General features: G+C 41.2%; 2 protein-coding genes across 2 annotated transcripts; both read right to left on the minus strand.

Moving 5' to 3' along the window:
- Window positions 1-1,398: 1,398 nt before the first annotated feature.
- LOC130736202 (uncharacterized) lies at window positions 1,399-4,616 on the minus strand. The gene is made up of 2 exons (XM_057588047.1): window positions 2,812-4,616; window positions 1,399-1,423 (listed from the first exon to the last, which is right to left on the minus strand). Exons 1-2 carry the CDS (start codon window positions 4,614-4,616, stop codon window positions 1,399-1,401), a joined length of 1,830 nt encoding a protein of 609 aa, XP_057444030.1.
- A 6,917-nt stretch (window positions 4,617-11,533) lies between these two features.
- On the minus strand, window positions 11,534-18,871 carry LOC130737754 (probable beta-1,4-xylosyltransferase IRX10). The gene is made up of 8 exons (XM_057589604.1): window positions 18,463-18,871; window positions 18,230-18,376; window positions 18,065-18,129; window positions 16,966-17,035; window positions 12,972-13,190; window positions 12,367-12,510; window positions 12,155-12,290; window positions 11,534-12,058 (listed from the first exon to the last, which is right to left on the minus strand). Exons 1-8 carry the CDS (start codon window positions 18,787-18,789, stop codon window positions 11,829-11,831), a joined length of 1,338 nt encoding a protein of 445 aa, XP_057445587.1. The 5' UTR covers window positions 18,790-18,871; the 3' UTR covers window positions 11,534-11,828.
- Between the last annotated feature and the right edge of the window lie 3,429 nt (window positions 18,872-22,300).

Here is a 22,300-nt window from a genome sequence, read left to right on the forward strand (position 1 = left end):
TCGCACAAGTTGACAGTTCTAATCTGCCAGCTATCAAACATTAACTAAAACTTCAATTTTATTCGAACTTCCATAAAATTGTTCCAAATTGAACTTAGGGCCTTACAATACCACCCCCCTTAAAATAGTTTCGCCCTCGAAACTTAAGGGTTTACAAATAAATCGGGGTGTGACTCCCGCATCTTATCTTCTAACTCCCAGGTCGCGTCGCCAGTCTCTTGGTTCCACACGACCTTCACTAAAGGTACCTCCTTGTTTCTTAAGCGCTTTACACTTCGATCGACGATCTTGATGGGTGGCATCACCATCGTTAGATCATCCTTCAGCTGTATATCGTCTGGCGTAATCACATGCGAATCATCTGCCATGTACTTCCGCAACTGCGACACATGAAGAACGTCATGGATGTTGGATAGAAAAGGCGGCAACGCAATCCTATACGCCACTGGCCCAACTCGTTCTGTTATCTGGTACGGTCCAATGAATTTTGGAGTAAGCTTCTTAGACTTGATCGCCCTTCCGACACCTGTCATCGGGGTAACCCGTAAGGAGACATGATCTCCAGCTTGGAATTCCAGCTCTTTCCTTCGATTGTCAGCGTAACTCTTCTGACGACTCTGCGAGATCCTCATCTTTTCTTGAATTCGCTTTACTTCTTCGGTGGTTTGCTGAACCAGCTCGGGTCCAATCACTAAGTTCTCCCCATCTTGATGCCAGCACAAAGGCGTCCGACACCTCCGACCATACAAAGCTTCATAAGGTGCCATCCCGATGCTCGCATGAAAGCTGTTGTTGTAGGTGAACTCAATCAGCGGCAACAACTCATCCCAGCTTCCTTTATTATCTAGCACACAAGCTCTTAGCAAATCCTCCAAGGATTGAATAGTCCTTTCAGTTTGCCCATCCGTCTGTGGGTGATAAGCGGAACTCAATCTCAGCTTGGTTCCCAAAGCTTGTTGCAAAGCCCCCCAGAAACGTGAGGTAAACCTCGGGTCTCTGTCCGACACAATGCTAGACGGTACACCATGCAGACGAACAATCTCCGCGATGTAGATTTCTGCTAGTCTCTCCACCTTGTAGTTCAGATTGATCGGCACGAAGTGAGCGGTCTTCGTCAGTCGATCAACCACTACCCAAATTGCATCAAATCTTCTTCGTGTTAGGGGTAACGCCGTCACGAAGTCCATAGAGATGCTATCCCATTTCCACTCCGGAACATCCAACGACTGTAGTTTTCCTGCTGGCTTCTGATGTTCCACCTTAGCCTTCTGACAAGTCAAGCATGTCGACACATACTCAGCTACTTGTTTCTTCATTCCAGGCCACCAGAAATGAACTTTCAGGTCTTGATACATCTTGTTCATCCCCGGGTGAATGCTCAACCTGCTCTTGTGACCTTCATCCAAGATTAATCTTCGCATAGCTGCGTCATTGGGTACACAAACCCGTCCCTTGCAACGCAGTATGTTATCGTTTCCGATAGCGAACTCCGGTGCCTTCCCTTGAGTAACTAGTTTGCGCCACTCAAGTAATCCTTCATCAGTCTCTTGCTTCGATTTGATCTCATCCAAGAGCCCACTCGACACCGTCACCATCCCGAAACTAAGTTTCCCGGGAGCTATCTTCACATCCAAACTCAGATCTCGGAACGCCTCCAATAATTCTAACTCCTTGACCATCAACGAGGATACATGTATAACCTTTCGACTAAGAGCGTCAGCTACCACATTAGTTTTCCCCGGATGATACTGTAGGTCAAACTCGTAATCCTGAAGAAATTCCATCCACCTTCGTTGCCTCATGTTCAGATCCTTCTGATCAAACAAATACTTCAGACTCTTGTGATCACTGTAGATCGTGAACGTACTGCCATACAGGTAATGTCTCCAAATCTTGAGAGCGTATACTATAGCAGCCAACTCCAAATCATGCGTAGGATAATTCTTCTCATGAATCTTCAGCTGTCGCGAGGCATAAGCAATCACTTTCTTCTCCTGCATCATTACACAACCCAACCCATTGTGTGAAGCGTCACAATAAACATCATATGGTTCTCCTTCCTTGGGTAAAGCTAGTATCGGTGCAGTAGTCAGTCGCTTCTTCATTTCCTGGAAACTCTCTTCACATTTCTCCGTCCATGCAAAAGGTTGGTTCTTCTTTGTCAACTGAGTCAACGGTGAAGTCAACTTTGCATAATGCTTCACGAAGCGTCTATAGTAGCCAGCAAGTCCAACAAAACTTCTGATGTCGCTTGCTGTCTTAGGTTGTTCCCATGACATGATCGATTCAATCTTGCTGGGGTCAACAGCCACACCCTGACTTGATATGACATGACCTAGGAACTTCACCTCTTCCATCCAGAATTCACACTTCGAGCCATTAGCATATAGCTCCTTCTCCCGCAATACTCCTAGCACTTGACGCAAATGCTCTTCGTGTTCTTCTTTACTCTTCGAGTAAATCAAAATATCGTCAATGAACACCACCACGAACTTGTCCAGGAATGGCCTGAACACTCTGTTCATGTAGTCCATAAATACTGCGGGTGCATTTGTAACTCCAAATGGCATCACGAGATACTCATAATGCCCATAACGAGTTCTGAATGCGGTTTTCTGTATGTCAGCCTCCTTGACACGGATTTGGTGATATCCTGACTTCAGATCTATCTTCGAGAAAACAACAGCTCCCCGAAGTTGATCCATCAAATCATCTATCCGAGGCATCGGGTAACGATTCTTCACTGTCACCTTGTTGAGTTGTCGGTAATCCACACACAATCTGGACCTTCCGTCTTTCTTCTTCACCAACAACACCGGTGCTCCCCATGGCGACACACTTGGTCGGATAAATCCCTTGGAAGAGAGATCCTCCAACTGTTTTGCTAACTCCGTCAACTCTGCTGGTGCCATCCGATAAGGCGCCATTGATATTGGTCCTGTACCCGGTATAATATCAATGGAGAACTCTGTCTCTCTCACTGGCGGTAATCCAGGTACATCCTCCGGAAATACATCCACAAAATCTTGCACCACCAAAATGTTGCGTACGTCGCCGTCGTTCTTCGCCTCAGCTACGATAGAGTTTACGAATGCTGGTGAACCCTTTCCCAAGTTGTACGAATTCAAGTAATCCGTAACGCCAGAATCCGGAAATACTACGGCCTTATTAGCACAATCCAACAGAACGTGATATTGTGCCAACCAGTCCATCCCCAGAATCACATCGAGCTCTTTAAGCCCCAAACAGACGAGGTTCGCAAAGAACTTCCGATCCTCATAAATCAACGGGCATTGCAAGCATGCCGTGCGCGTAACTAATCGATCTGCGGCAGGGGTCGTCACCACCAAATCGAATGGTAATTCAGCAGTTAGCAATCCTAACTTTTTCACACACTCCTCAGCAATGAATGAGTGTGTAGCACCAGAGTCAAATAACACCATTAAAGAAGTTTCAGCGATAACACACGTACCCTGGATAAGGTCATCAGTCACAGCAGCTTGTTCCCCAGACATTGCAAACACACGACCTGGAGCAGAAGGTCGCTTTCCCCTGGCAGCATTCAGCACTGGCTCGGCCTTAGCAGCATCAGGACAATCTCTCTCAACATGCCCTGGTTTCTGGCACTTCCAGCACACATACTCCTTCCCACATTCATTTGAATAGTGTCCCTTCTGGTTGCACTTGTAACAGACGACATCGTCCTTAGGAGCACGTACCACATTACTTCCAGCAAAAGGCACCCTATCAGTAGGGCGTTGGTAAGGTTTCCTCATCGGAGCCTTGCCCCTGTCAAACCTACCAGCTTGTCTCTGTCCCTCAAACCGTCCGGTCGGCCTCTGTCCAGAACGGATCGGACCTCCACTGTCATACTTGCCCCTCTGACGATTCTTCATCGACTCCACTTCACGAGCTTTCTCCACCAATTGTTGGAAGACTCTGATTCCCAATGGCCTCACAGACTCCTCAATGTCATTCCTCAAACCCCTCATGAATCGGTTGCATAGGTACGCTTCATCCACTCGTACTTGGAAAAAGCGAAAGTGTTTGGACAGGGTCTCCAGTCTTGCAGCATATTCCCCCACGGTCATTAGCCCCTGTCTCAGGTTGAGGAATTGATTCTCCATGTCTTCCCTGGCAGTCTCCGGAAAGTACTTCTCCATGAAAGCCCTTTTGAAGGACTCCCATGTGATGGCCACATTGTTGGCAGTCATCAGCTGTTTGGCGCTCCGCCACCAGTACTCAGCGTCACCCTTCAGCATAAAGGTCGCCAGATTTACCTTCTCAACGTCAGGTGTATGGAGAGCCTCAAAGATTTTCTCCATTTCCTGAATCCAAAGATCAGCTTTCTCGGGCTCCACTTCGCCTTGGAACTTAGGTGGTCCATGACGATTGAAATCAGTTCTCATGCGGATCCGGTCCTGTGCCAGCTCCCTCTCAGCCCGTTGTGCCCTTCTGGCATCCTCCTCAGCTCTCCGGGTGTTCTCTTCAGCTTCCCGTTGAAGCTGTGCCGTGGCCTGAGCAGCAGCAGTGGCAGCCTGCTGGGTCATCACCTGAGCCAGCTGGGCCATTGCTTGAGCAAGCTGAGCATTGGTTGGGTCCTGTCTCGGAGGCATGATGGAAATCCTGCTTTGAAATAGAACCACAACTCAATGTCAGTGCCCTCAAATTAACAAAAAAAAAATATCTAAGTATACAATAAGTAATCTATCCTAAGTATCACGGCAATGATACTATTCAGACAATCACAGCCACGCATACATCTTAGCACACAAGTCTACCCAATCTCACCGCGAAGCTCCAAAAACATCTTTATCAAAAAAAAACAAAACATCAACGAGTTCGGAAACTCGTAAGCCCAAAACCCTTAGTGCTCTGGTTTCTCAACCGGAGCTCTGATACCACAATGTAACGCCCCGATTTCTCGAGTGTTACACAGTAACTAATTAACCAATTTTCGTAAAGAGTTTTCGTCGATTCACTTATTAATCTTCAATTAATGACAAACCTTTCATTTTACAAAAACTCTTGAAACATAACCTTTCCAAAAAACACGCGGAAGTAACCAACTTCGTAAAACTTTTTAAATAACCAACTGTAAAAAGTACGAAACAAAGGCCTGAATGAAAATAAAGATTACATCAAAACTTGTTCATTCGAATTTAAGCAATAAAATTGTTCGATACCAACACTTCGGAAACTCTCAACCCCAACAGAAAACAAAAGACTCTCAACCCAAACCCTATTCCTTAGCCTCTTCCTCTTCCTCTAAAGTGTAGTCGTCCTCCAGTATTGGCACGTCACGTAGCATCAACTCCCAAGAATGAGTCATCGCCATTATCTTCACGACCATCTACCCCCCCCCCAAACAAACACATAGCAAACAAGCAGGGTCAGGTCCAACAAAAGAATGATAATGACAAAATCAACAACAACATATATAATATAAGTACATTATATGTCTTTTATGGGAAAGAGTCAGTTACTAACGGAATCTCACTTCACACAACCCACCAAAACTTCCATGGCCATAATCACGATCATCCGCAGATGAACAAATCTCGGAGGGGACTCACCGTACAACCCTCAATCATGTGGGGGGACTCACCGTCCGCCAGACTCACCGTCCGTCCACAGAATCACAAGGCGACCGCAGTCAGCCAATCACGTGGGGACTCACCGTACAACCCACAAAACACCCTCGCGTGCAAGGTACCATCGTTCTCATGGTCCATAGTCCTCACCAGACCTATGTCCAATTATTCACATTTACTTGCAAGCGAGTTTATTACACTTTTCTCTTTGTTAAGTCTCTAAAATCAATCCTAGAGTCTTATCATACTCTTTATACAACAACCTTCACAACACAACATTCACGGGTTACAAGGGAATTACGGCTAGGTGAGCGACCCTTGAACCATTAACTCAGAAAATAAATATAATCCACGTAAAGGAACGCAAGAACATTCACTCATGCATAATATATCATCGCAACTTCAACATATTGACAGCAGAAACAACTTTCACAAAAATAGAGCCACAGAATGCATCTTTCAACCAAAAATCACGTATGATACCTTTCTAGAAAGCTATTTTAAATATCTACAACTCTCTAGTTACACACTTGTTCATTTGAGTCCCAGAATTAGGTGATATTAGGCCTTAAAGCTAACTGTCCGGAACAGGAAGACAGCAGGTGTGACAGTTACTAAACACGACCCCCAGATCACATTACTAAACCAAAAATTATGATTTTTATATGTCTGGAAAGATATTTCGAAAATCTACAACTTTCATTTGAATCACTTTTTCATTTGATGACCATAAACAGGTAAAAAGGGGCTCTGAAGTCCGCTGTCCAGTACAGGAAACTGGCAGCGAAACTCCCATGGCTCTATGGTTTTCAAAAATAATTTTCCTTCCTTCCCCTTTGATCATGGCAATCTTGGTACAGCCCCAACGACCCAAATATCTACTCAAAATTTCAGAACCAAACATTTAGCAAGGATCATGTTATAACAAGTGTAAAATAGCACAAAACTTAACAAATACCATGGCAACTCGCATAAAATCATAGATTCAGATCATAAACAACGTTTGAGGATCATATTCATGGCTTTTCAAGAGAAAAATTCCAGCAAGCAAGCATGTACAGGAAATCATGCAAAAACAGTCCAAAACTCAAGTTGTTTCTCATGGCAATTCATGGCATATTCCCTAAAGAACCTACCCATTCCTAGAACCAGCCCTTACCTTTGTCCTTAGGCTTGAAGAAAAGATGAAAGTGAAGAGCAAGGTTCTGGTTTCTCTCCTCTTCTCCCACGCGTGACCTTCCTCTCTACCTCTCACTCGCAAACTCCTTCTCTCCCTTGCGCGAACACGTCGACGGTGGTGGGGCTTGGGACGGTGACGGCTAGGGTGCAAGGGGAAAGTTTCTCTCACTCTTTCTCCTCTGTTTTACGTGTTTCAGAAGTGTTCAAGGTTTCTTTCTTCAGAATAGTGTGAAAAGAAACCCTTTCCCTCCCAAGACCCTTCATAGCCTGCGTCCCCTCTCTTGGGCTAGGGTTTGTTTTCTTTCAAGCCCAACCCAAGTCAAAACCCTTGACCCCATCACTTAAGAACTTACTCAGAACTGAAACTAATCAAAAACCTCAGTCCTTTTTAGTAATATCACGATCACACTCGGAATTGAAAGGAAACACATCAATTAAATCCGCTGGTACTGTACAGCCAGGACCATCGTCACTAAACCGATGATATCTCGAGCTACAGAGGTCGGAATGACCTGATTCCACTTCGAGAATTTTCTAGACTTAAAGGGCTACAACTCTCATGAAGGAAGTTTTCCCAAATGAAGTCGTTAAGACCCTCTAAAAATTCGCACAAGTTGACAGTTCTAATCTGCCAGCTATCAAACATTAACTAAAACTTCAATTTTATTCGAACTTCCATAAAATTGTTCCAAATTGAACTTAGGGCCTTACACGGGTCGACTTTTCCCTCCGCTATGCCCGACAATCAACAGGTCGATCATATCCCCCGTCGATGTCCGAATTACCCGAAGGTATAAACTGTACCCGAAGGCATAAACTGTACCCGAAGGCATAAAGAATAGGCTGGGCACGTTTGAGTCGGTCCTAACACTGGCATTGTGTCGACCATAACCCCCGAGTGTCACTTACAACCTTGACATAGCCGGATCAGTCCTAACCCTGCGGGTCGACTTTTCCCTCCGCTATGCCCGACAATCAACAGGTCGATCCTAACCTCACGGTCGATCATATCCCCCGTCGATGTCCGAATTACCCGAAGGTATAAACTGTACCCGAAGGCATAAACTGTACCCGAAGGCATAAACTGTACCCGAAGGCATAAACTGTACCCGAAGGTATAAACTTAACTCATGATGATTCCTCGAATCATCCGACTCATCTCCATCCGATGGTCAAAACTGCTCAGCGAGCAAAGAGTATCGACATACTCGAAAACTATCAGTCTCCCGGCTTATCCCTCGGATAGCCCAACGACATAACTGCTCCCACAGCACAAGAGTATCAACATACTCAAAACTTCTCAACTTTCTCAACACTTGGATCCGACGACACTTCTCGTTTTCCAAAACTAAGATCATCATCCTAAGCTTCCTTTCGAGTTTATTATCATTATTTGAAGATTTTAGAGGTTGTTTAATGTCTTATGGGTTTTCTTTACAAAATGAGATCCTTTTAATCTTATCGCGAATCTTATAAGTTCCCGGGATCTCCAAATCCCAAATGACTCCAGAGAATATCTCGATCCATAAACACCATAACAAGGCCCGAATCTCATTCGTCCTATCGAACTTTCTCAAAACTCTCAAAATAAAATCGGCATGACCTGCCCGCTATTCTCACTATTCAGAAACTCAGATTTCTTTGCTAAAGCATAAATAACTCAGCACCATCAATCAACATGTCATATATCAACATAATAAGCAATAACCACATAGCACTTAGCATATAAGGCATGCACCACACATCCTAGATTACCCACATAGCACATAGCATGTAAGTCAATCTCCAAAAACATTCAGTAGATGAATCATCTACATTGTCAGCCGAAGCCTTAGAAAACTTTTCCCAGTCAATCACAAACAAGTGCATAAACAATAAATCAAGTCGAATTCGTCGACAATTAAAGCATTAGCTAGTAAGGTAAGTTGCCCTTACCTCTAGTTATTCCAGCGTTCTCCTCAAACGTTCCTTCACAATGAGCTCCTTGATCTTCAGGAAATTCTTCAAAAGAACCTTTAAAGTAAAACCACAGAATTCTATCAAAATCTATCGGAAACTAAGCTATCAATGCTCACTAAGGTTACACGAAGTAGTTCATACTCCGAGGTACGATAATCTAGCGCGAAAGGACAAGTTTTCGGAAAAGGAATTTTCCCCCTCCTCCTCTATAGGGGCTCGGCCACTTTTCACAATTGTGGGGCTCGATTTTTCTTCGATCAAACTTGGTTCCTATGCTTTCATTAGCCGTAACTAAGGGTATTCTGAACTCGTAAAAATTATCGGATCAAAAACTGTCGCAGGGGTATTTTGGTCATGATTTTTAACTTAGAAATTTCAAAACTGAAATCCCAAAAACCAAATTTTGCAGGGACGTTACTAACGACGTTTATGACAACTAATCCTACTAACACTAAGCTAAGGCGATAGTTTTTAGCCTAAAGGTTGAAGCTTTACCTCAAAAACTCCAAAAATGGGTATTTAAGGCTAAAATTGATTCCGGCAGAATTCCGGCGACATAACGGAAAATCTAATCCGGCAGAAGTGATCTTGGGCGCATAAGGAAGAGGTTTAGAATCAGAAATGAAAGATTCAGGATAGTTTTGCAAAAACCCATAAACTATCGGCTCAGAAAAGTCTACAGAAAAGCTATGGAAAAAGCGATCAGAGGTAAGGATTAGCGACTATACCTCGAAACCTTGAAGCAGCAACTAACGGATCAACGATCAAGCAAGTAATGAAGAAAATTCTTCTTCCTTCTTCCTTGGATGAACTCGCGGCCTTGAGGAGAGAAAATGGAGGAAAATTTGAGTTTTTCTTCCTTTCTTTGCTATATATAAAGGTTGGAAATTCGCGGGAAAATGAAAGTTTCGCGAATCTGATTTTTTCGGCGTCATTCTCCGTGAATTAATAGATATGTTTTGGCAAAAGAATTCCAAAACTATAAAGAGGTCTCCTTGTATTTTTGGCAACTAATGCATAGTCGGTATAAAACTATTTTACCCGATAAGTTGCTTTTTGCATCGAATGTCGGAATAGAAAACTTCCTTCGGAAGAAAGATTGAAATGGGTGTACGCGTGTAGAATATTCATTTGAAGCTCTGAATAGAAAAAGTCTTCATCGTCGAGAAATTCTAGGGTTTTGAAATACCTGGGATTCGGTTTCGGCAAACTTCCGATGATTGGAATCGGACGTTCGTAGATCCTAGAGTTTCGCCTTGAAACGATTGTGATATATGGAAAAAGAGAAGTTCTAACATTTCTCTGAAGATTTTTGGAATTAACTTCCATCGTGCCTAAAAGTGAAAATTAGCTATATACTAGGGTTTCTGACCTAGGTTTAAGCGTATATCGATCGTGCTATAACTTTTATCGACTTCGGTACGATCCTTTGACTTTTCCTGAACTTTCTCCTTCATAAATTTATTTCATTTGGTAAACTCTTGTTCAGGTTTCCTTTCACGATACATCAACCCTAATCGTAAATGGAAATCTCTTCCACTGATCCTAAGCTTAAAATCTTGGGTCTTACAGGAGAAGTCAAGGTAAGAGGGAGAGTTTATAAAGAGATTGACCTATAAACCTAATGCCTTAAGGTTTTGGGTTAAGATGTGGTGTCCAAGATCTCCTTGGTATCTCCCCTTGGCTTTGACCCATGGGTCCTTGCCGTGTCTTCCCCAACAAGTGGTATCAGAGCCGATGGTTCGTGGGACCATGGTAACGACTCCTTGTGTCGAAAGTCTTCCTAGCAGTGTGGTTAGGCGGCGAGTTCCATTGAGCAGCGAACTGCGGTACAAGGGTGGATAGCTTCCGCGAAGAGGGACCATGATAATGTGGAGGTGAGTCGCACTTGAGGGGGAGATTGTTGAGAATTCAAGTGCGGAGTTTGAGTCCCACATTGGTTAAGTTTGGGTAAGGAGAAGACTTTATAAGAGATGTGACTCATAAACCTAATGTCTTAAGGTTTTGGGTTAAAATGTGGCGTCGATATCTCTTGGTGTCTTACTCCTCGGCCCATGGACTCCCCTGTCTCCCCAACAAGTGGTATCAGAGTCGATGGTTCGTGGGACCATGGTAACAGCTGGATAACTTCTGTAGAGGCCGATGGTTAGTAACCATGGTAACGACATGGTAACTTCTAAGGAGGGGCCGATGGTTAATAACCATAGTGACGACTGATAGCTTCCGCAGACGAAAGAACCATGGGTGATGTGGTTGAGAGGGACTAACACTTAAGGGGGAGATTGTTGGAATCAAGTGTTAGAGTCAAGTCCCACATCGGAGAAGTCAAGGTAAGAGGGAGAGTTTATAAGGAGATGGACCCATAAACCTAATGCCTTAAGGTTTTGGGTTAAGATGTGGTGTTAAAGATCTCCTTGGTATTTCCCCTTGGCCTTGACCCATGCGTCTCCTCGCCGTGACTCTTCCCAACAAAACTACAGCTGAAATTGAGATCTGATTTAAAGAGAAAAATAACCCAAGCAAGCTCAGGTGCTACAGATTCAAAATGTTTTCAATATTTTATTAACAAAAACATTCCAAACAGAAACCATGTACGTAAACATTACATTTAGATAATTACAGACAAGTATATAATTAAAGTGGAAAAGGAGTGAAAAACATATGGTGTTAAAGATGGTATTTATGTTTGTGAGTTTGATGTCAGTTCAATTAACTATGGTCTAACGTTTAAATAAAGTCACCGATTTTTAGAAAGAAAATTACTTTACTGAAGCACATTACATATTTACATTAGATCAACATGCAAAAATTGTTTTCTAAACCATCCCACCAAATGACGACTTTCCTAAAGTATGACTTTTCCAAAGTTCGAACCTGTGTTATCATGATTACAAGAATTTAGATTGTCTACCACTAGAACCAACACGTTGGTGCGTGTAAAAATTGTTTAAAATAGTAATACTATGCTACACCAAGAAAAAATATATAATGCTAGTGGATGACAAACATGACAACCTAATAGAGACTTTGTAAAGAATCAAGATTGGAATGATAATTACAAAAATATTTTATACAGAAACACTTTCTCACAGCTTGTCAAGGCAAAGAGACAGGGAGTTCCCATTTGGAAAATTCAACCAAGTTCCTGTTCACTAACGAGCCATTGTGCAGCCAAAATGTTTCAGTTGACTGGTGAAATTGCCTCACTTTCCTCTGGAGTTCCCACATAATTCCACGCATTGCCGAACAAGGTTCTAAATCGGAAGCATAGATCCAAAAGCACCTAACTTTTCGACCGCGAGCTATTATTGCTTCTATATTTTGATCTGCACAATCCAAAAAAATTAGATTTAATGCCAAAATGTGCAACAGGGGTAGAATAGAATGCATGGAACTGGGAGATAATGGAAGGGAATCTTGACCTGGAATAGATTCCAGGTACTGCAATAGCTCAGGACCTATTCGATTTGATGGCCATTTTATTGATATCTGACTGTAATCGATGACATTCTGGAATGGCAATTCTATTTGATCCGATATTATAACTGGAACACATTCCTGTTAAACAGAATATGGTCACTTCTTTTCAAGTAAAGCACGTCTATAGGGAAGGAGAAAGGGAAGGGGGACATACCACGAAAAAGGACTCGTAAAAGCGAAGCGTCCAAGATGACTCCCCACGTGGGGCAAGGCAAAACTTTGAATTACGCAAGTGTTCGAAATATTCTTTCCTTCCCAACTTGTTAGCTCCACTGAATTTCAGATCTGGACATTCCAACTGTTTATAGTTATACCATCAATACATGCTGCACAAATTTTTTTGTATCATAATAAAAACTCATCCAATCCTGAACAAGCACAAGCATTGTCATAAGCCAGTCACTACAAGGGACGAGAGATAAAAGTGTACAATATTGAAAAGTACCATCTGAAAATGTGGAGAAACTACTAAGAAATACCACAACAAAAAGAACAAACACAATCAATTTGTAACATTCAATGAACATAAAACTTCTTCAAAGCCCAACAATTGAGATTGGAATTGGAATCAAGTAAATGGAGTTTGGCAGTTTGCTATCTCTGAGCCATCACAAGGTAAAGTTTGCTTTAGCATACCATTTACTGAACACAGGTAAATTTTGTAATTTAACAAAACACAAATTAAATACACCCTGAAAGATAGCATTCTGCTATCTATGAGAAAACTACACTCAACCAAACAGTCACTGAATGATGTACCTTCTCAGGAAATTGTTTTGCAAGCTCTATTAACTGAAGACGGCCAGCTTTTCCTTGTGCACGTCCTAAATAATTTGCCAAGTACTTCCGCTTTGACAGAGGCAAGGGATTGACCACTGTAGATCCAGCTTTAGTCATACCATCATCAATATTACCTGGAATAATTATATCTTTCCATGTATTAAAGGCACTAGTATCTCTCTTATCAGTCCGATCCCCCTATTGAAATGCCAAAGAACAAACTTTAAGTGCAGAGAATCTCATTTTAATTTTAGGCATTAAGCCACTATCTTCTTATGCGCCTCAACAGTCAACAGTTAAAGATATGGGAATATGGAGGTTTTGCAACTACGGGTATTATTTTATATAAAAGGAAAAAGGTTAAAGATTCCCATAATTTTTTAATTTTATCAAACACCAATAGCAACATTTCTGGGAATCGACGTCAAATTCCCATTTATAACTGGCACTGTTGATTTCTGGAATGATATTTTAGTATGCAACTAGAGAAAATACTAGGGGCAGTTTTTTTTCCAAATAAAAAGAAAAGGAGTTCAAGATACCCATAATTTTCTAATTGTATTGAACAGCAACACTTGTGAAAGTTTCCCTCTTAAAAATTTTAAGAAAACCATTCTTCTATTTCGGGATTGAGAATAAAGTTTTTAAGCGATGCCTCCACAGCTCGAGAGGAACCTGGGATTTTCAGTACCTCTACAAGTACTGAAAAATAAGAGGGAATTATGTGTCATTTCTGAGGATGCATCTGACCACCTAGACAACTCAAATCAACTGTTCTAATTAATAAAAACAATATAGACCCATACTGAGAAATACTGGTACACAACATAGAGATGATGATAGGAACCAGCACTGAAGAAGAAAGAAAAACTGAGTTTATTGAAGAATGCTATGAATTTCCAGATTACTAAAGAGAACCTAGTCTCTTCCAATTCCCAATGACAAAGATCCAAAAGAAAAGTCCCCCTTCATCTCTCAACTATTTAAAATACTTCCCTCTCTCACTCTAGAACCAACTCCCTAAATCCAACTAACTATTCTTCTAATTAACTAACTAACCAAGGAAGGGGTTACCTGCATAGAGCTGTCAATTAGGCCCCTGGCCCCAGGGCCAGCCCATTCAGCTCCCCGTTTTGGCCCGCTGGTAAGTGGGGGACTGATCATCCCCAACCCACTCATTTAGTGGACTAGATAGGGCAAGCCCAAGGGCCAACCAACAGCCCCACATTACATTTATTAGTTTTTTATTATTTTTTAAAATGTGAAAGAAAAGGAAATTTTATTGTACATCATCCTCCAACGTCTGATCAATGCATATCCACTAGGGTAAAGAGGAGCAAGAATGAGATACAATTGTGTCTTCTTGATCTCCCACACCCTAACTAATTGACCAATTAACTCCCTCTAGCTTCTCTGTCTACCTAAATATCTAACTGTTCTAACAGCTTCCCAAATAAGGCCTGCTCTTAACTAATAATACCTAACATACAGGGCCTGGGCCTGTAAGCTTTCCCAATTGGGGCATGTTTCTCATAGTACCCCCCAACCCAAAGGTTCACCATCTCATCAACGAAAAGGGTTAGGCATCAAAGGGTTAGGTAAATTCTCAAGAACTGCTGACTCCCAAGAATCCTTACCCTTCAACCCTTTAGCTCCAGCTACTTGATCAGCAATGCCTTATTGCCTATTGGCTTCCCAAAAAGATCCAAAACTGGGAAAGCTATACAACACCAACCTAGATCCCAATTCTGGAAGCATAAAGACCAAGCAATACTTGAAATGTTGGGTAAGTTCCCTGAACGATTGAAATAACTTTCACTGGGGCCCCATTGCAGATGGAGTGACATATTAAAGCAGCCTTTCTTAGCTTGATCTTAATGTCCACCTGCTTGAGTCTCATGATTGTAGAACTTGTCCATGGGGCATCCCACATCTCAAGCTTTCTCTTAAACTGCGTGTACATGATGGGGCTGAACTCGGGATCTGCCAGACCAAACCTTACTGGCTTGTTGCTATAAATAGGGAGAAGGGAGAGGGGGCTAGTCATTTGATTGTAATTAGGACCATCGAGAGGAGAGTATTGGTTCCTTGAATACACGTAAGTTTGCGAGGTTGGAAAGGCTATTTATCAACAGTGAGGCTATATTGCACTAAAGAGTGAACTAGTATGAAACTTGCTTTTGAAAATATTGACCAATCAAAAGAAGGCATGAAGAGAGACCATTACATCAATAAAAAAATCTAACTGTGTTCGTATCAGAAGCCTTCCCCAGACTTATGTCTATCATCAAAGTGTATCTGATGGGCTCTGTCATGTGCCTCCAATGAAAGTATCCCGAAGAAGGATAAAAGGAACAAGGAATGGGAAACGATGTGGAAAACAGTGGAGGTTAGTCTATTAATAGTAGTGATGAAATTTTGTTATGCTAAATCTTAACAAACTGAACATGTGGCAGCAGGAACGGGGAACAGAAGCTGGGATCGGTGAAGGGGAGGAGATTATGAGGGAATAGAAGGGGGTATAGAAGGTAGGAAATCATTTGAGTAAATGTTGGGTGGCTTCTTCCAGGGCAGAGATCTGAGATCTTTTCATTCTTTCCTAGTTTCTAATTCTACTGCAGTCTCTCCTTTGTAACCAAAGCACTCTTCTCTGGAATTTTATCTATCAATTCCATGGTAAATTCAGTTCGTGTTTTCCTATCAGTGTCCTTCTGAGACTAATCCGTCTGAAATATCCTGAATTCAATCTTCAGAGTTGGCAACTTGGGGCCAAGTTTGAACTTTGAACAGCAGTAGCTTTCCATGTCCCATATTTGTGAATTCTTGTGTTGGGAATTAGACCAGAATCCAACACAATATATTTATAAACTACAGGTCCATAACCAACTGCCTTTCCCAAGACAATTTTCGATGTAGTAGATGACCTTCAACCGTCATAGGCCCTTTGCTTCTATCCCAAAGAACATAAATTATTTGTTTTCGCGGAAGGCATGAGAGCTGCCTACCACCTTGGGGTAGTAGTTCACTTAAACAGTCAACACCCTATGATAGGATTACTATATCAAACCATGATTACAATCATCTATCATCCTCTCTATGATCAGACTGCAAGATGCTGGTTCAAAATATAGGGATTAACAGAAATTTGAGAACCTGGATTCTCCCACTCAAAACTAATTGACCAACTAACTAACTCCCTTTAGTTTCCCTGCCAATACATATAATAGCCTAACTAATTAACTATTTTATCAGCTTACCTAACAAGGTATCCACTTAACTAACAAACAATGCCTACGTAATAGTGCCTATCCTACTTGATTACCTACCCATCTGATGTAAGCCTTCCAATTTGGCACTTTTTCCTAACAGATACCCACAAAAGGGGGTGCTATTCCAGCTTTACTTATTTATCATTCCAAACCTTATGAACAGAATTACCATCATTAACAACATGACAACACAAAATTCTAGAACCACATACTTCAGTTAAATTTACTTTAGCAGTGGAAGGTTATTATTTCATGAGAGCTTTTGAACTTTTCCCTAGTTCATAAGGAAACAAACAAAAGGAAAACTCTAAATCAAAACAACCAAAAAGAAAATAAATGTTTAAAATGTACTCACTTTATTCTTTCTAGAACTTTAAACCTTTGCTCAATATTTATTTTAAAAAAAGTAACAAAGTGAAGATAAATAATAAATAGTCTCATATAAACGGTTCATTTCTTCTATGCATGTATGTATGAACTCCATTCAGCTTTTTCAAGCATTTCCCCATTGTTATATCTACATTGCTTCACATGCATTACATTTGCTACTTTGTTCCCCAGCTAGTTCTAAACAGTACATAATTCCATCTCTTACATTGTTGAAGCCACAATTTATTATAGTTCGGTTCATACACAAACATCACTTCAGTTGCTCCGGTGAGAAGACAAAACTAATAAAACTGTGACAAAATGTGAAAACTCACCTCTGGGGTAAGAATAATGGAGCGATTTATATATGTTGCCCAGGATTTGAACAAGTGAGCTCCAGCACCACTGAACAATGAGATCATCGACAGTGCCAAACAAAACATCAGTTACAGAAACAATCATATTGGTGTTTTTTCCTATAAAACCGACAGACATGGTAGTTAAACTCTAGTTTTAACTCTTGAACTCTTACGATTTTACGATCCTAGGTAACCAAGACGAGTTACATAGCACGTAAACTCACTCTTTGATAACCAAAAGAACGGCCACTTGCTTTTTCACAATTCAAGAAAAAGAAAACAAAATGCTAGCAATGCACTCTTTTCTACACTCTTTAGTATGCTCTTTATGATCGATGTATTTTCTCGAAAGTCAAAATACGTTAGTCTCGTAAATTTATCGCTTTTTAAAAGTATGACCTTTGAAAAGAGGATTTAATTTACATGCACTGACAGCGTAAAAGTTTTACACGTGGATCCAATCATACATTTACCAATTTAAATTCAAATTCAAATTCAAATTCAAATTCAATCATGATCTGGAAAATTGATGGATTTTATTTGGATGACTGTGTAAAACTTTTTTACATTGTCAGTTTATGGTTATTAAACTCTTTAAAAGATAGGCCACTCATAAAGAGTGTACTCACTCCATTCCTATTCATATTTATAAGAGACATGTAATTTTTTGGCTATATATCTGTCCATGTAAAATAGTTAAAGATAGCATTAATCATCATTTTCTTAATTAGACTCTTATGTCCCCCTAATAATTGTTAAGTACGGATAAAATAGGAAAGTGAAAAACAATTCCAACAAATTATAGTGTGTTTGGCTAAAAATTGAGACTCACTTAAAAATACATTCAAGCCATGGAAGCTAAGACTTCCTTTCTTCCCTTCACGTTTCCTCCCTTGAAGTTCATGTTTTACTATTTCAGTTCCGTCTACGCATAGGAAAAGACGCTCTTAATTATACTTCTGAGTTGTGTATATTCTCTTTTCTATCCAGATACAAATAGAAATGGAGGTAATAATGAAATAACGTGATGCTAGTATTCTTAGTATGGGAAATAACCAAAACCTGCAAATTTTACCTGGGGAAAACAAAGATATGGTCTCGGCCTCCGGATAACCGAAAATATGGCATTTGGCTTATCACCTAAGAATTCAAAAACAGAGAAGCACTTAAGGTAAATAATTTCTACTATGCATCTAAAACAACCCAAATGAGAGAATTCAACTGTGGAAATGCTAGTTACTTTCACATAGGTATGATTAATTTCCTTGTCATTAAGACCACCCATCATCCGCGCACATTTAACATACGATGGCACAAAGAACAGATCTGCTTCCTCCTTCTTCCGCGTCCGGTACCTTGATTGCAAGAGCAGCTTGTGTATTTTCACCTATAAATTAATTAATTGACATTAGTTGCAGTCCTAATTAGCACAAAATTAGCATGATATTGAAAAATTGAGGGTATGAAATTTACCTGAGAACCCCATTGGCCTTTCAAGCAAGCTTCCTCGGTGATCTTACCGTCCCTTCCGCGCATGAGTTCGTTCAAGCCGTCGATCTCGTTGGGGTCGTACACGTAGATCTTGAGGGACGGCGGATCTTCAGGGAGGTTTCGCGGTGTGCGGACGGTGGTGGTGGCGGTGGTGGAGAGGGTGCAAGGGGAGTCTAGGAGCCTTGTGAGGAAGAAGGTCGCGGCGACGAGGAGTAAGGCTCCGATCTGGTGCGAGCGAGTGCACTGATGCTGGTGGTGGTGGTGAGATGGCATTGTTCTCTGTTTGTTGCTGTTGTTGGCGCTCCACATTGTGAAGCACTGTGCCTAGCGGGGATGCGGTGGTGAAGCAGAGAGATTCAAGAAACAGGTGGGTGCAGCATACGCACCGTTTTACTCCTAAGTGAAACTTACATACAGTTGCCTAGGTGTTGGTGGTACTGTTGTCTTGTCCAACGAAAATGTGACAAGTGTATTAAAAAAATTCACTTAAGTGAACCGTTACTGTTATCGTGAAAAAAAAAACTTGTAGTAAAGGAAATAAAGACCCACTTCTACTCTCTCCATGTTTCACCAGCACTACTAGATCAAGATAGAGAGGTAAAAGTGAGAAGAAGGAAAAAGAAGAAGAGAAAAAGAGAGAGAGTGGAAGGAGGAGAAGGAAGCTGGCGATGAAGATCTAAAGATGGAGAGCCACCAGAACCTGGGAGGCCTGCGACTTTGATGGCGCAGGCAACCACCGCGGTGAGCAGCAGCGAGGTGGTGGGCAGCGGTAATTTCGGGCACGTACGGCGGCGGCGTGGAGCTCCTTCAGCGACAGGTTCAAGGGCTTTAGCGGTGGCTCTTATTTCCCATTAGAGTCTTCTCAACTTCCCCACTCTCCCTGTCTGCTCTGCTCTGTTCTGCAATTCAAAATTTCTGAATCCATGTCTAACGTTAATGTCGAAGCAGTTATTGATACACAGAAAGTTGATGAATTTGGCTAAAAAATCACAACCCCACTTCGAGTGTGCTCCAAAAATTTGATCTTTTTAAGGTTACAAGTCAAGAATTTGAACAAGGTTTAGTGATGAATTTTTTTGAATAATCACACCCCCGCTACGAGTTTGCTCCAAAAATTTGATCTTACAAGCCAAGAATTTGAACGGCGTTTGGAAGAGAAGGTGGATATGAGCAACATTGACTATGAATGGTTGATTATGTTTTGCTAAAGAAAGAAATTTAATTAAGAAGTATAATATATTTGTGTGATTATTATTTTGTGCAGAGGAGGCAACAAGAATAGGTTAAGACATACAGGTGAAGGTATGAAAAACGATAGAAAGGGGGGTAAGAAACACAAGTAAAGTGCTTAAGATAAGAGATGAGAAAAGCACACAAGGATTTTATCCTGGTTCACTTGATGAATCACTCAAGCTAGTCCAGTCCACCCGTGAAGGTGATTTCTTCCTTCTTAGAATGAAGGCAATTCACTAATCAGAGATTTGTTACAACTGCACTTGAAACCTACAAGTGACTAACAATACACTGACTTAGCTCACACTAAGATTCATTCTCTTAGTCTTCTCTAGGATCCGATCAACCTTGATCTCCTAAAGGTAAACTAAACAACTGTTTAAAGAATATTGTTTACAAAGAAGTTGCTTCTTAAAAGCTTGTAGTAAACACAATGAATTCGATGAAGAAAGATTGCTTAGAAGATTTGAATATTGCTTGCGCGTATAAGTTTCTTCAACAACATCTTTCAGTCTTCAGCCTCTATATATACTCCAAGGATTAGGGTTTGAACATTGCATGGGAATGCTACCGTTGGAGGGCAGATCTGGGATTTCCAGCTTCTGCTGTGGCTGAGAATGTTAGGTTAGGTCGTCAGGATAGTACACTTGCTTTTGTACTTTGGATAGTGACGTGACCTTTAACCTTGTTGACTTCTGATCAGAGGAATTCTTCGTGTTGGAACTTGTGAAACTTGTTGATCAGAGTCAGAGGGAAGCATGGATCCTCTGACCGTTGTACCTTCTGATTCTGAACTCAGAGGAGAAGTACTTGGTCTTCAGAGCCAGTTTGCTTCTAGACTTCAGAGTCTCCACTTTTCAGCTTCTGGATCTTCAGAGTCTTCTAAACCATCAGAGCTTCTGAACCTTCAGAGTGTCTGGATCTTCAGAACTTCAAGTGAGCTGAGTCCATATCAGAGCTTGATTAACTTCAGATCTTCTGAAGCTTTTCTACTGTTCAGATTGAACATAGAGATTGCGAAAGCGTTGCTAGGGTTACTCTTTAAGCAAAGTGCTTCTGATTTGTGTGAGATTATGTCAAGGTCAGAGGCTGTTAAGAGCACACTCAGAAAACACGTTAGAGTACCATAATTGTTCATACTAAAACGTTAACTTGTAATCATCAAAACACAGAGTTGTACTACACGATCAAAACTTGATCTTACAACAGGTAGAAAAGAATACAAGTACGGGGAGAATGCCAACAACTCATGAGGGATAATAGTAGGAATAAATGGGTGTTGGACCCTCCTTAGGTTGTGTGTTGTTGTTTGATTGTGATGATTGTCTGAGTTAAAATCCTTATACTTGATCTGTAATGATATGTGATAGTTGTCATGATATATGATTTATGAATGTGTGATGCAGGTTTAATGATGTTTATGTGTGATAATAGTGATGTATGAATGAGCATATAGTTATGTTGTTGTTTTGATTTGATTATTGAGTTGTGATACAAATGGTGCGCTCATTCTTGATGTGATGCTGATGAGGAATACCCCGAATTTGAGATGGCAAAGGAACCCTATTTAGTGAAGAAGTGGTGCTTCAAAAGATTCTATGACCTCTGATTCTTATTCTGAAATACTTTCTAAAAACGCTTTGAAAATGACGCTCGAAACTTCTTTAAAATTCTCCCTTGAAAATGCTTTGGACAAATGATTTGAAAATGTGATTTAGAAAATGATTTTTTTAAATGATTTTTGAAGAAGAATCTATGAAACTGTTTTAAAGAAGAAAAAGTTCTAAATAAGGTATCCAATTGCCTAAAGACTCGGGTGGAGTCTTAGATGTTGTTGTTAAGGAAGGAGTCCTGAATGCCGTGGATTTAGGAAATGTTCCTAATGGATGTGGAATCAGAGGATGTGGTATTCTTGTGGTGTGAAACATGCATCACTTGCATTGGCCTCGATTAGATGGACGGGGGGTTGGTAAAAAAGACAGTTGATCCCAACTTGGACCGTCTTAAGGGTATCGGGCGTGAGGTATGTGGTATTTGGGTGTGGCTAGGTGGGATTCTCCAAAAGCTGTTTGAGGTTTATCCCATCACGAGCCTAGTCATTCCGCAGGCCCCTGATGATCATCATGGTCGGTCAAGAGGGGTTCGATGAGCAGTTTCGAACTCTATTCCCGACGACTTTCCGAGGAGACACGATGAGTTGTTCCCCGTATGGGCCCACATGCATAGTAGTGTGTGCATTGCATATATTGATGTGATTGTGAGAAGTTCATTTTTATTATGTTGTTCTCCTGTATGATTGTGTTGAATTGCTTCTCACCCCTTTGTTCTATGTGTTTTCTCGTTCTCTCATTTATCTTTAGTGGATGATCAAGAGGACGTGAAGACAGAGCGCTGAGGATCGCGTGCGCGAGGTTGGACGAGCTGTGTAGCTATTAGCAGAGTCAGCTATCGTGTGATTGTGCATACTTGTGTGAAGTCTAGTTTGTAGTTGGTTGATAATAGCATGTATGTAAATAAAGGGTATCAGATCCTTCAATCAACTTGTCATGTCAGACTTGTGGGGTCGAGTTTATTCTCCCCTCGTATA

This window comes from Lotus japonicus, chromosome 2, assembly GCF_012489685.1.
Source record: "Lotus japonicus ecotype B-129 chromosome 2, LjGifu_v1.2".
Lineage (NCBI taxonomy): Eukaryota > Viridiplantae > Streptophyta > Magnoliopsida > Fabales > Fabaceae > Lotus > Lotus japonicus.

Excerpts from the sequence above, each read along its gene's own strand:
- LOC130736202 (XM_057588047.1), bottom strand. The coding sequence starts at position 4,616 with ATGCCTCCGAGACAGGACCCAACCAATGCTCAGCTTGCTCAAGCAATG. Across the intron at positions 1,424-2,811 it reads CCATGGGGAGCACCGGTGTT|CTATGCGAAGATTAATCTTG; the intron begins GTTGGTGAAGAA and ends CCAATGACGCAG.
- LOC130737754 (XM_057589604.1), bottom strand. The coding sequence starts at position 18,789 with ATGTGGAGCGCCAACAACAGCAACAAACAGAGAACAATGCCATCTCAC. Across the intron at positions 13,191-16,965 it reads CCATTATTCTTACCCCAGAG|GGGGATCGGACTGATAAGAG; the intron begins GTGAGTTTTCAC and ends GCATTTCAATAG. Across the intron at positions 12,059-12,154 it reads GTACCTGGAATCTATTCCAG|ATCAAAATATAGAAGCAATA; the intron begins GTCAAGATTCCC and ends TGGATTGTGCAG.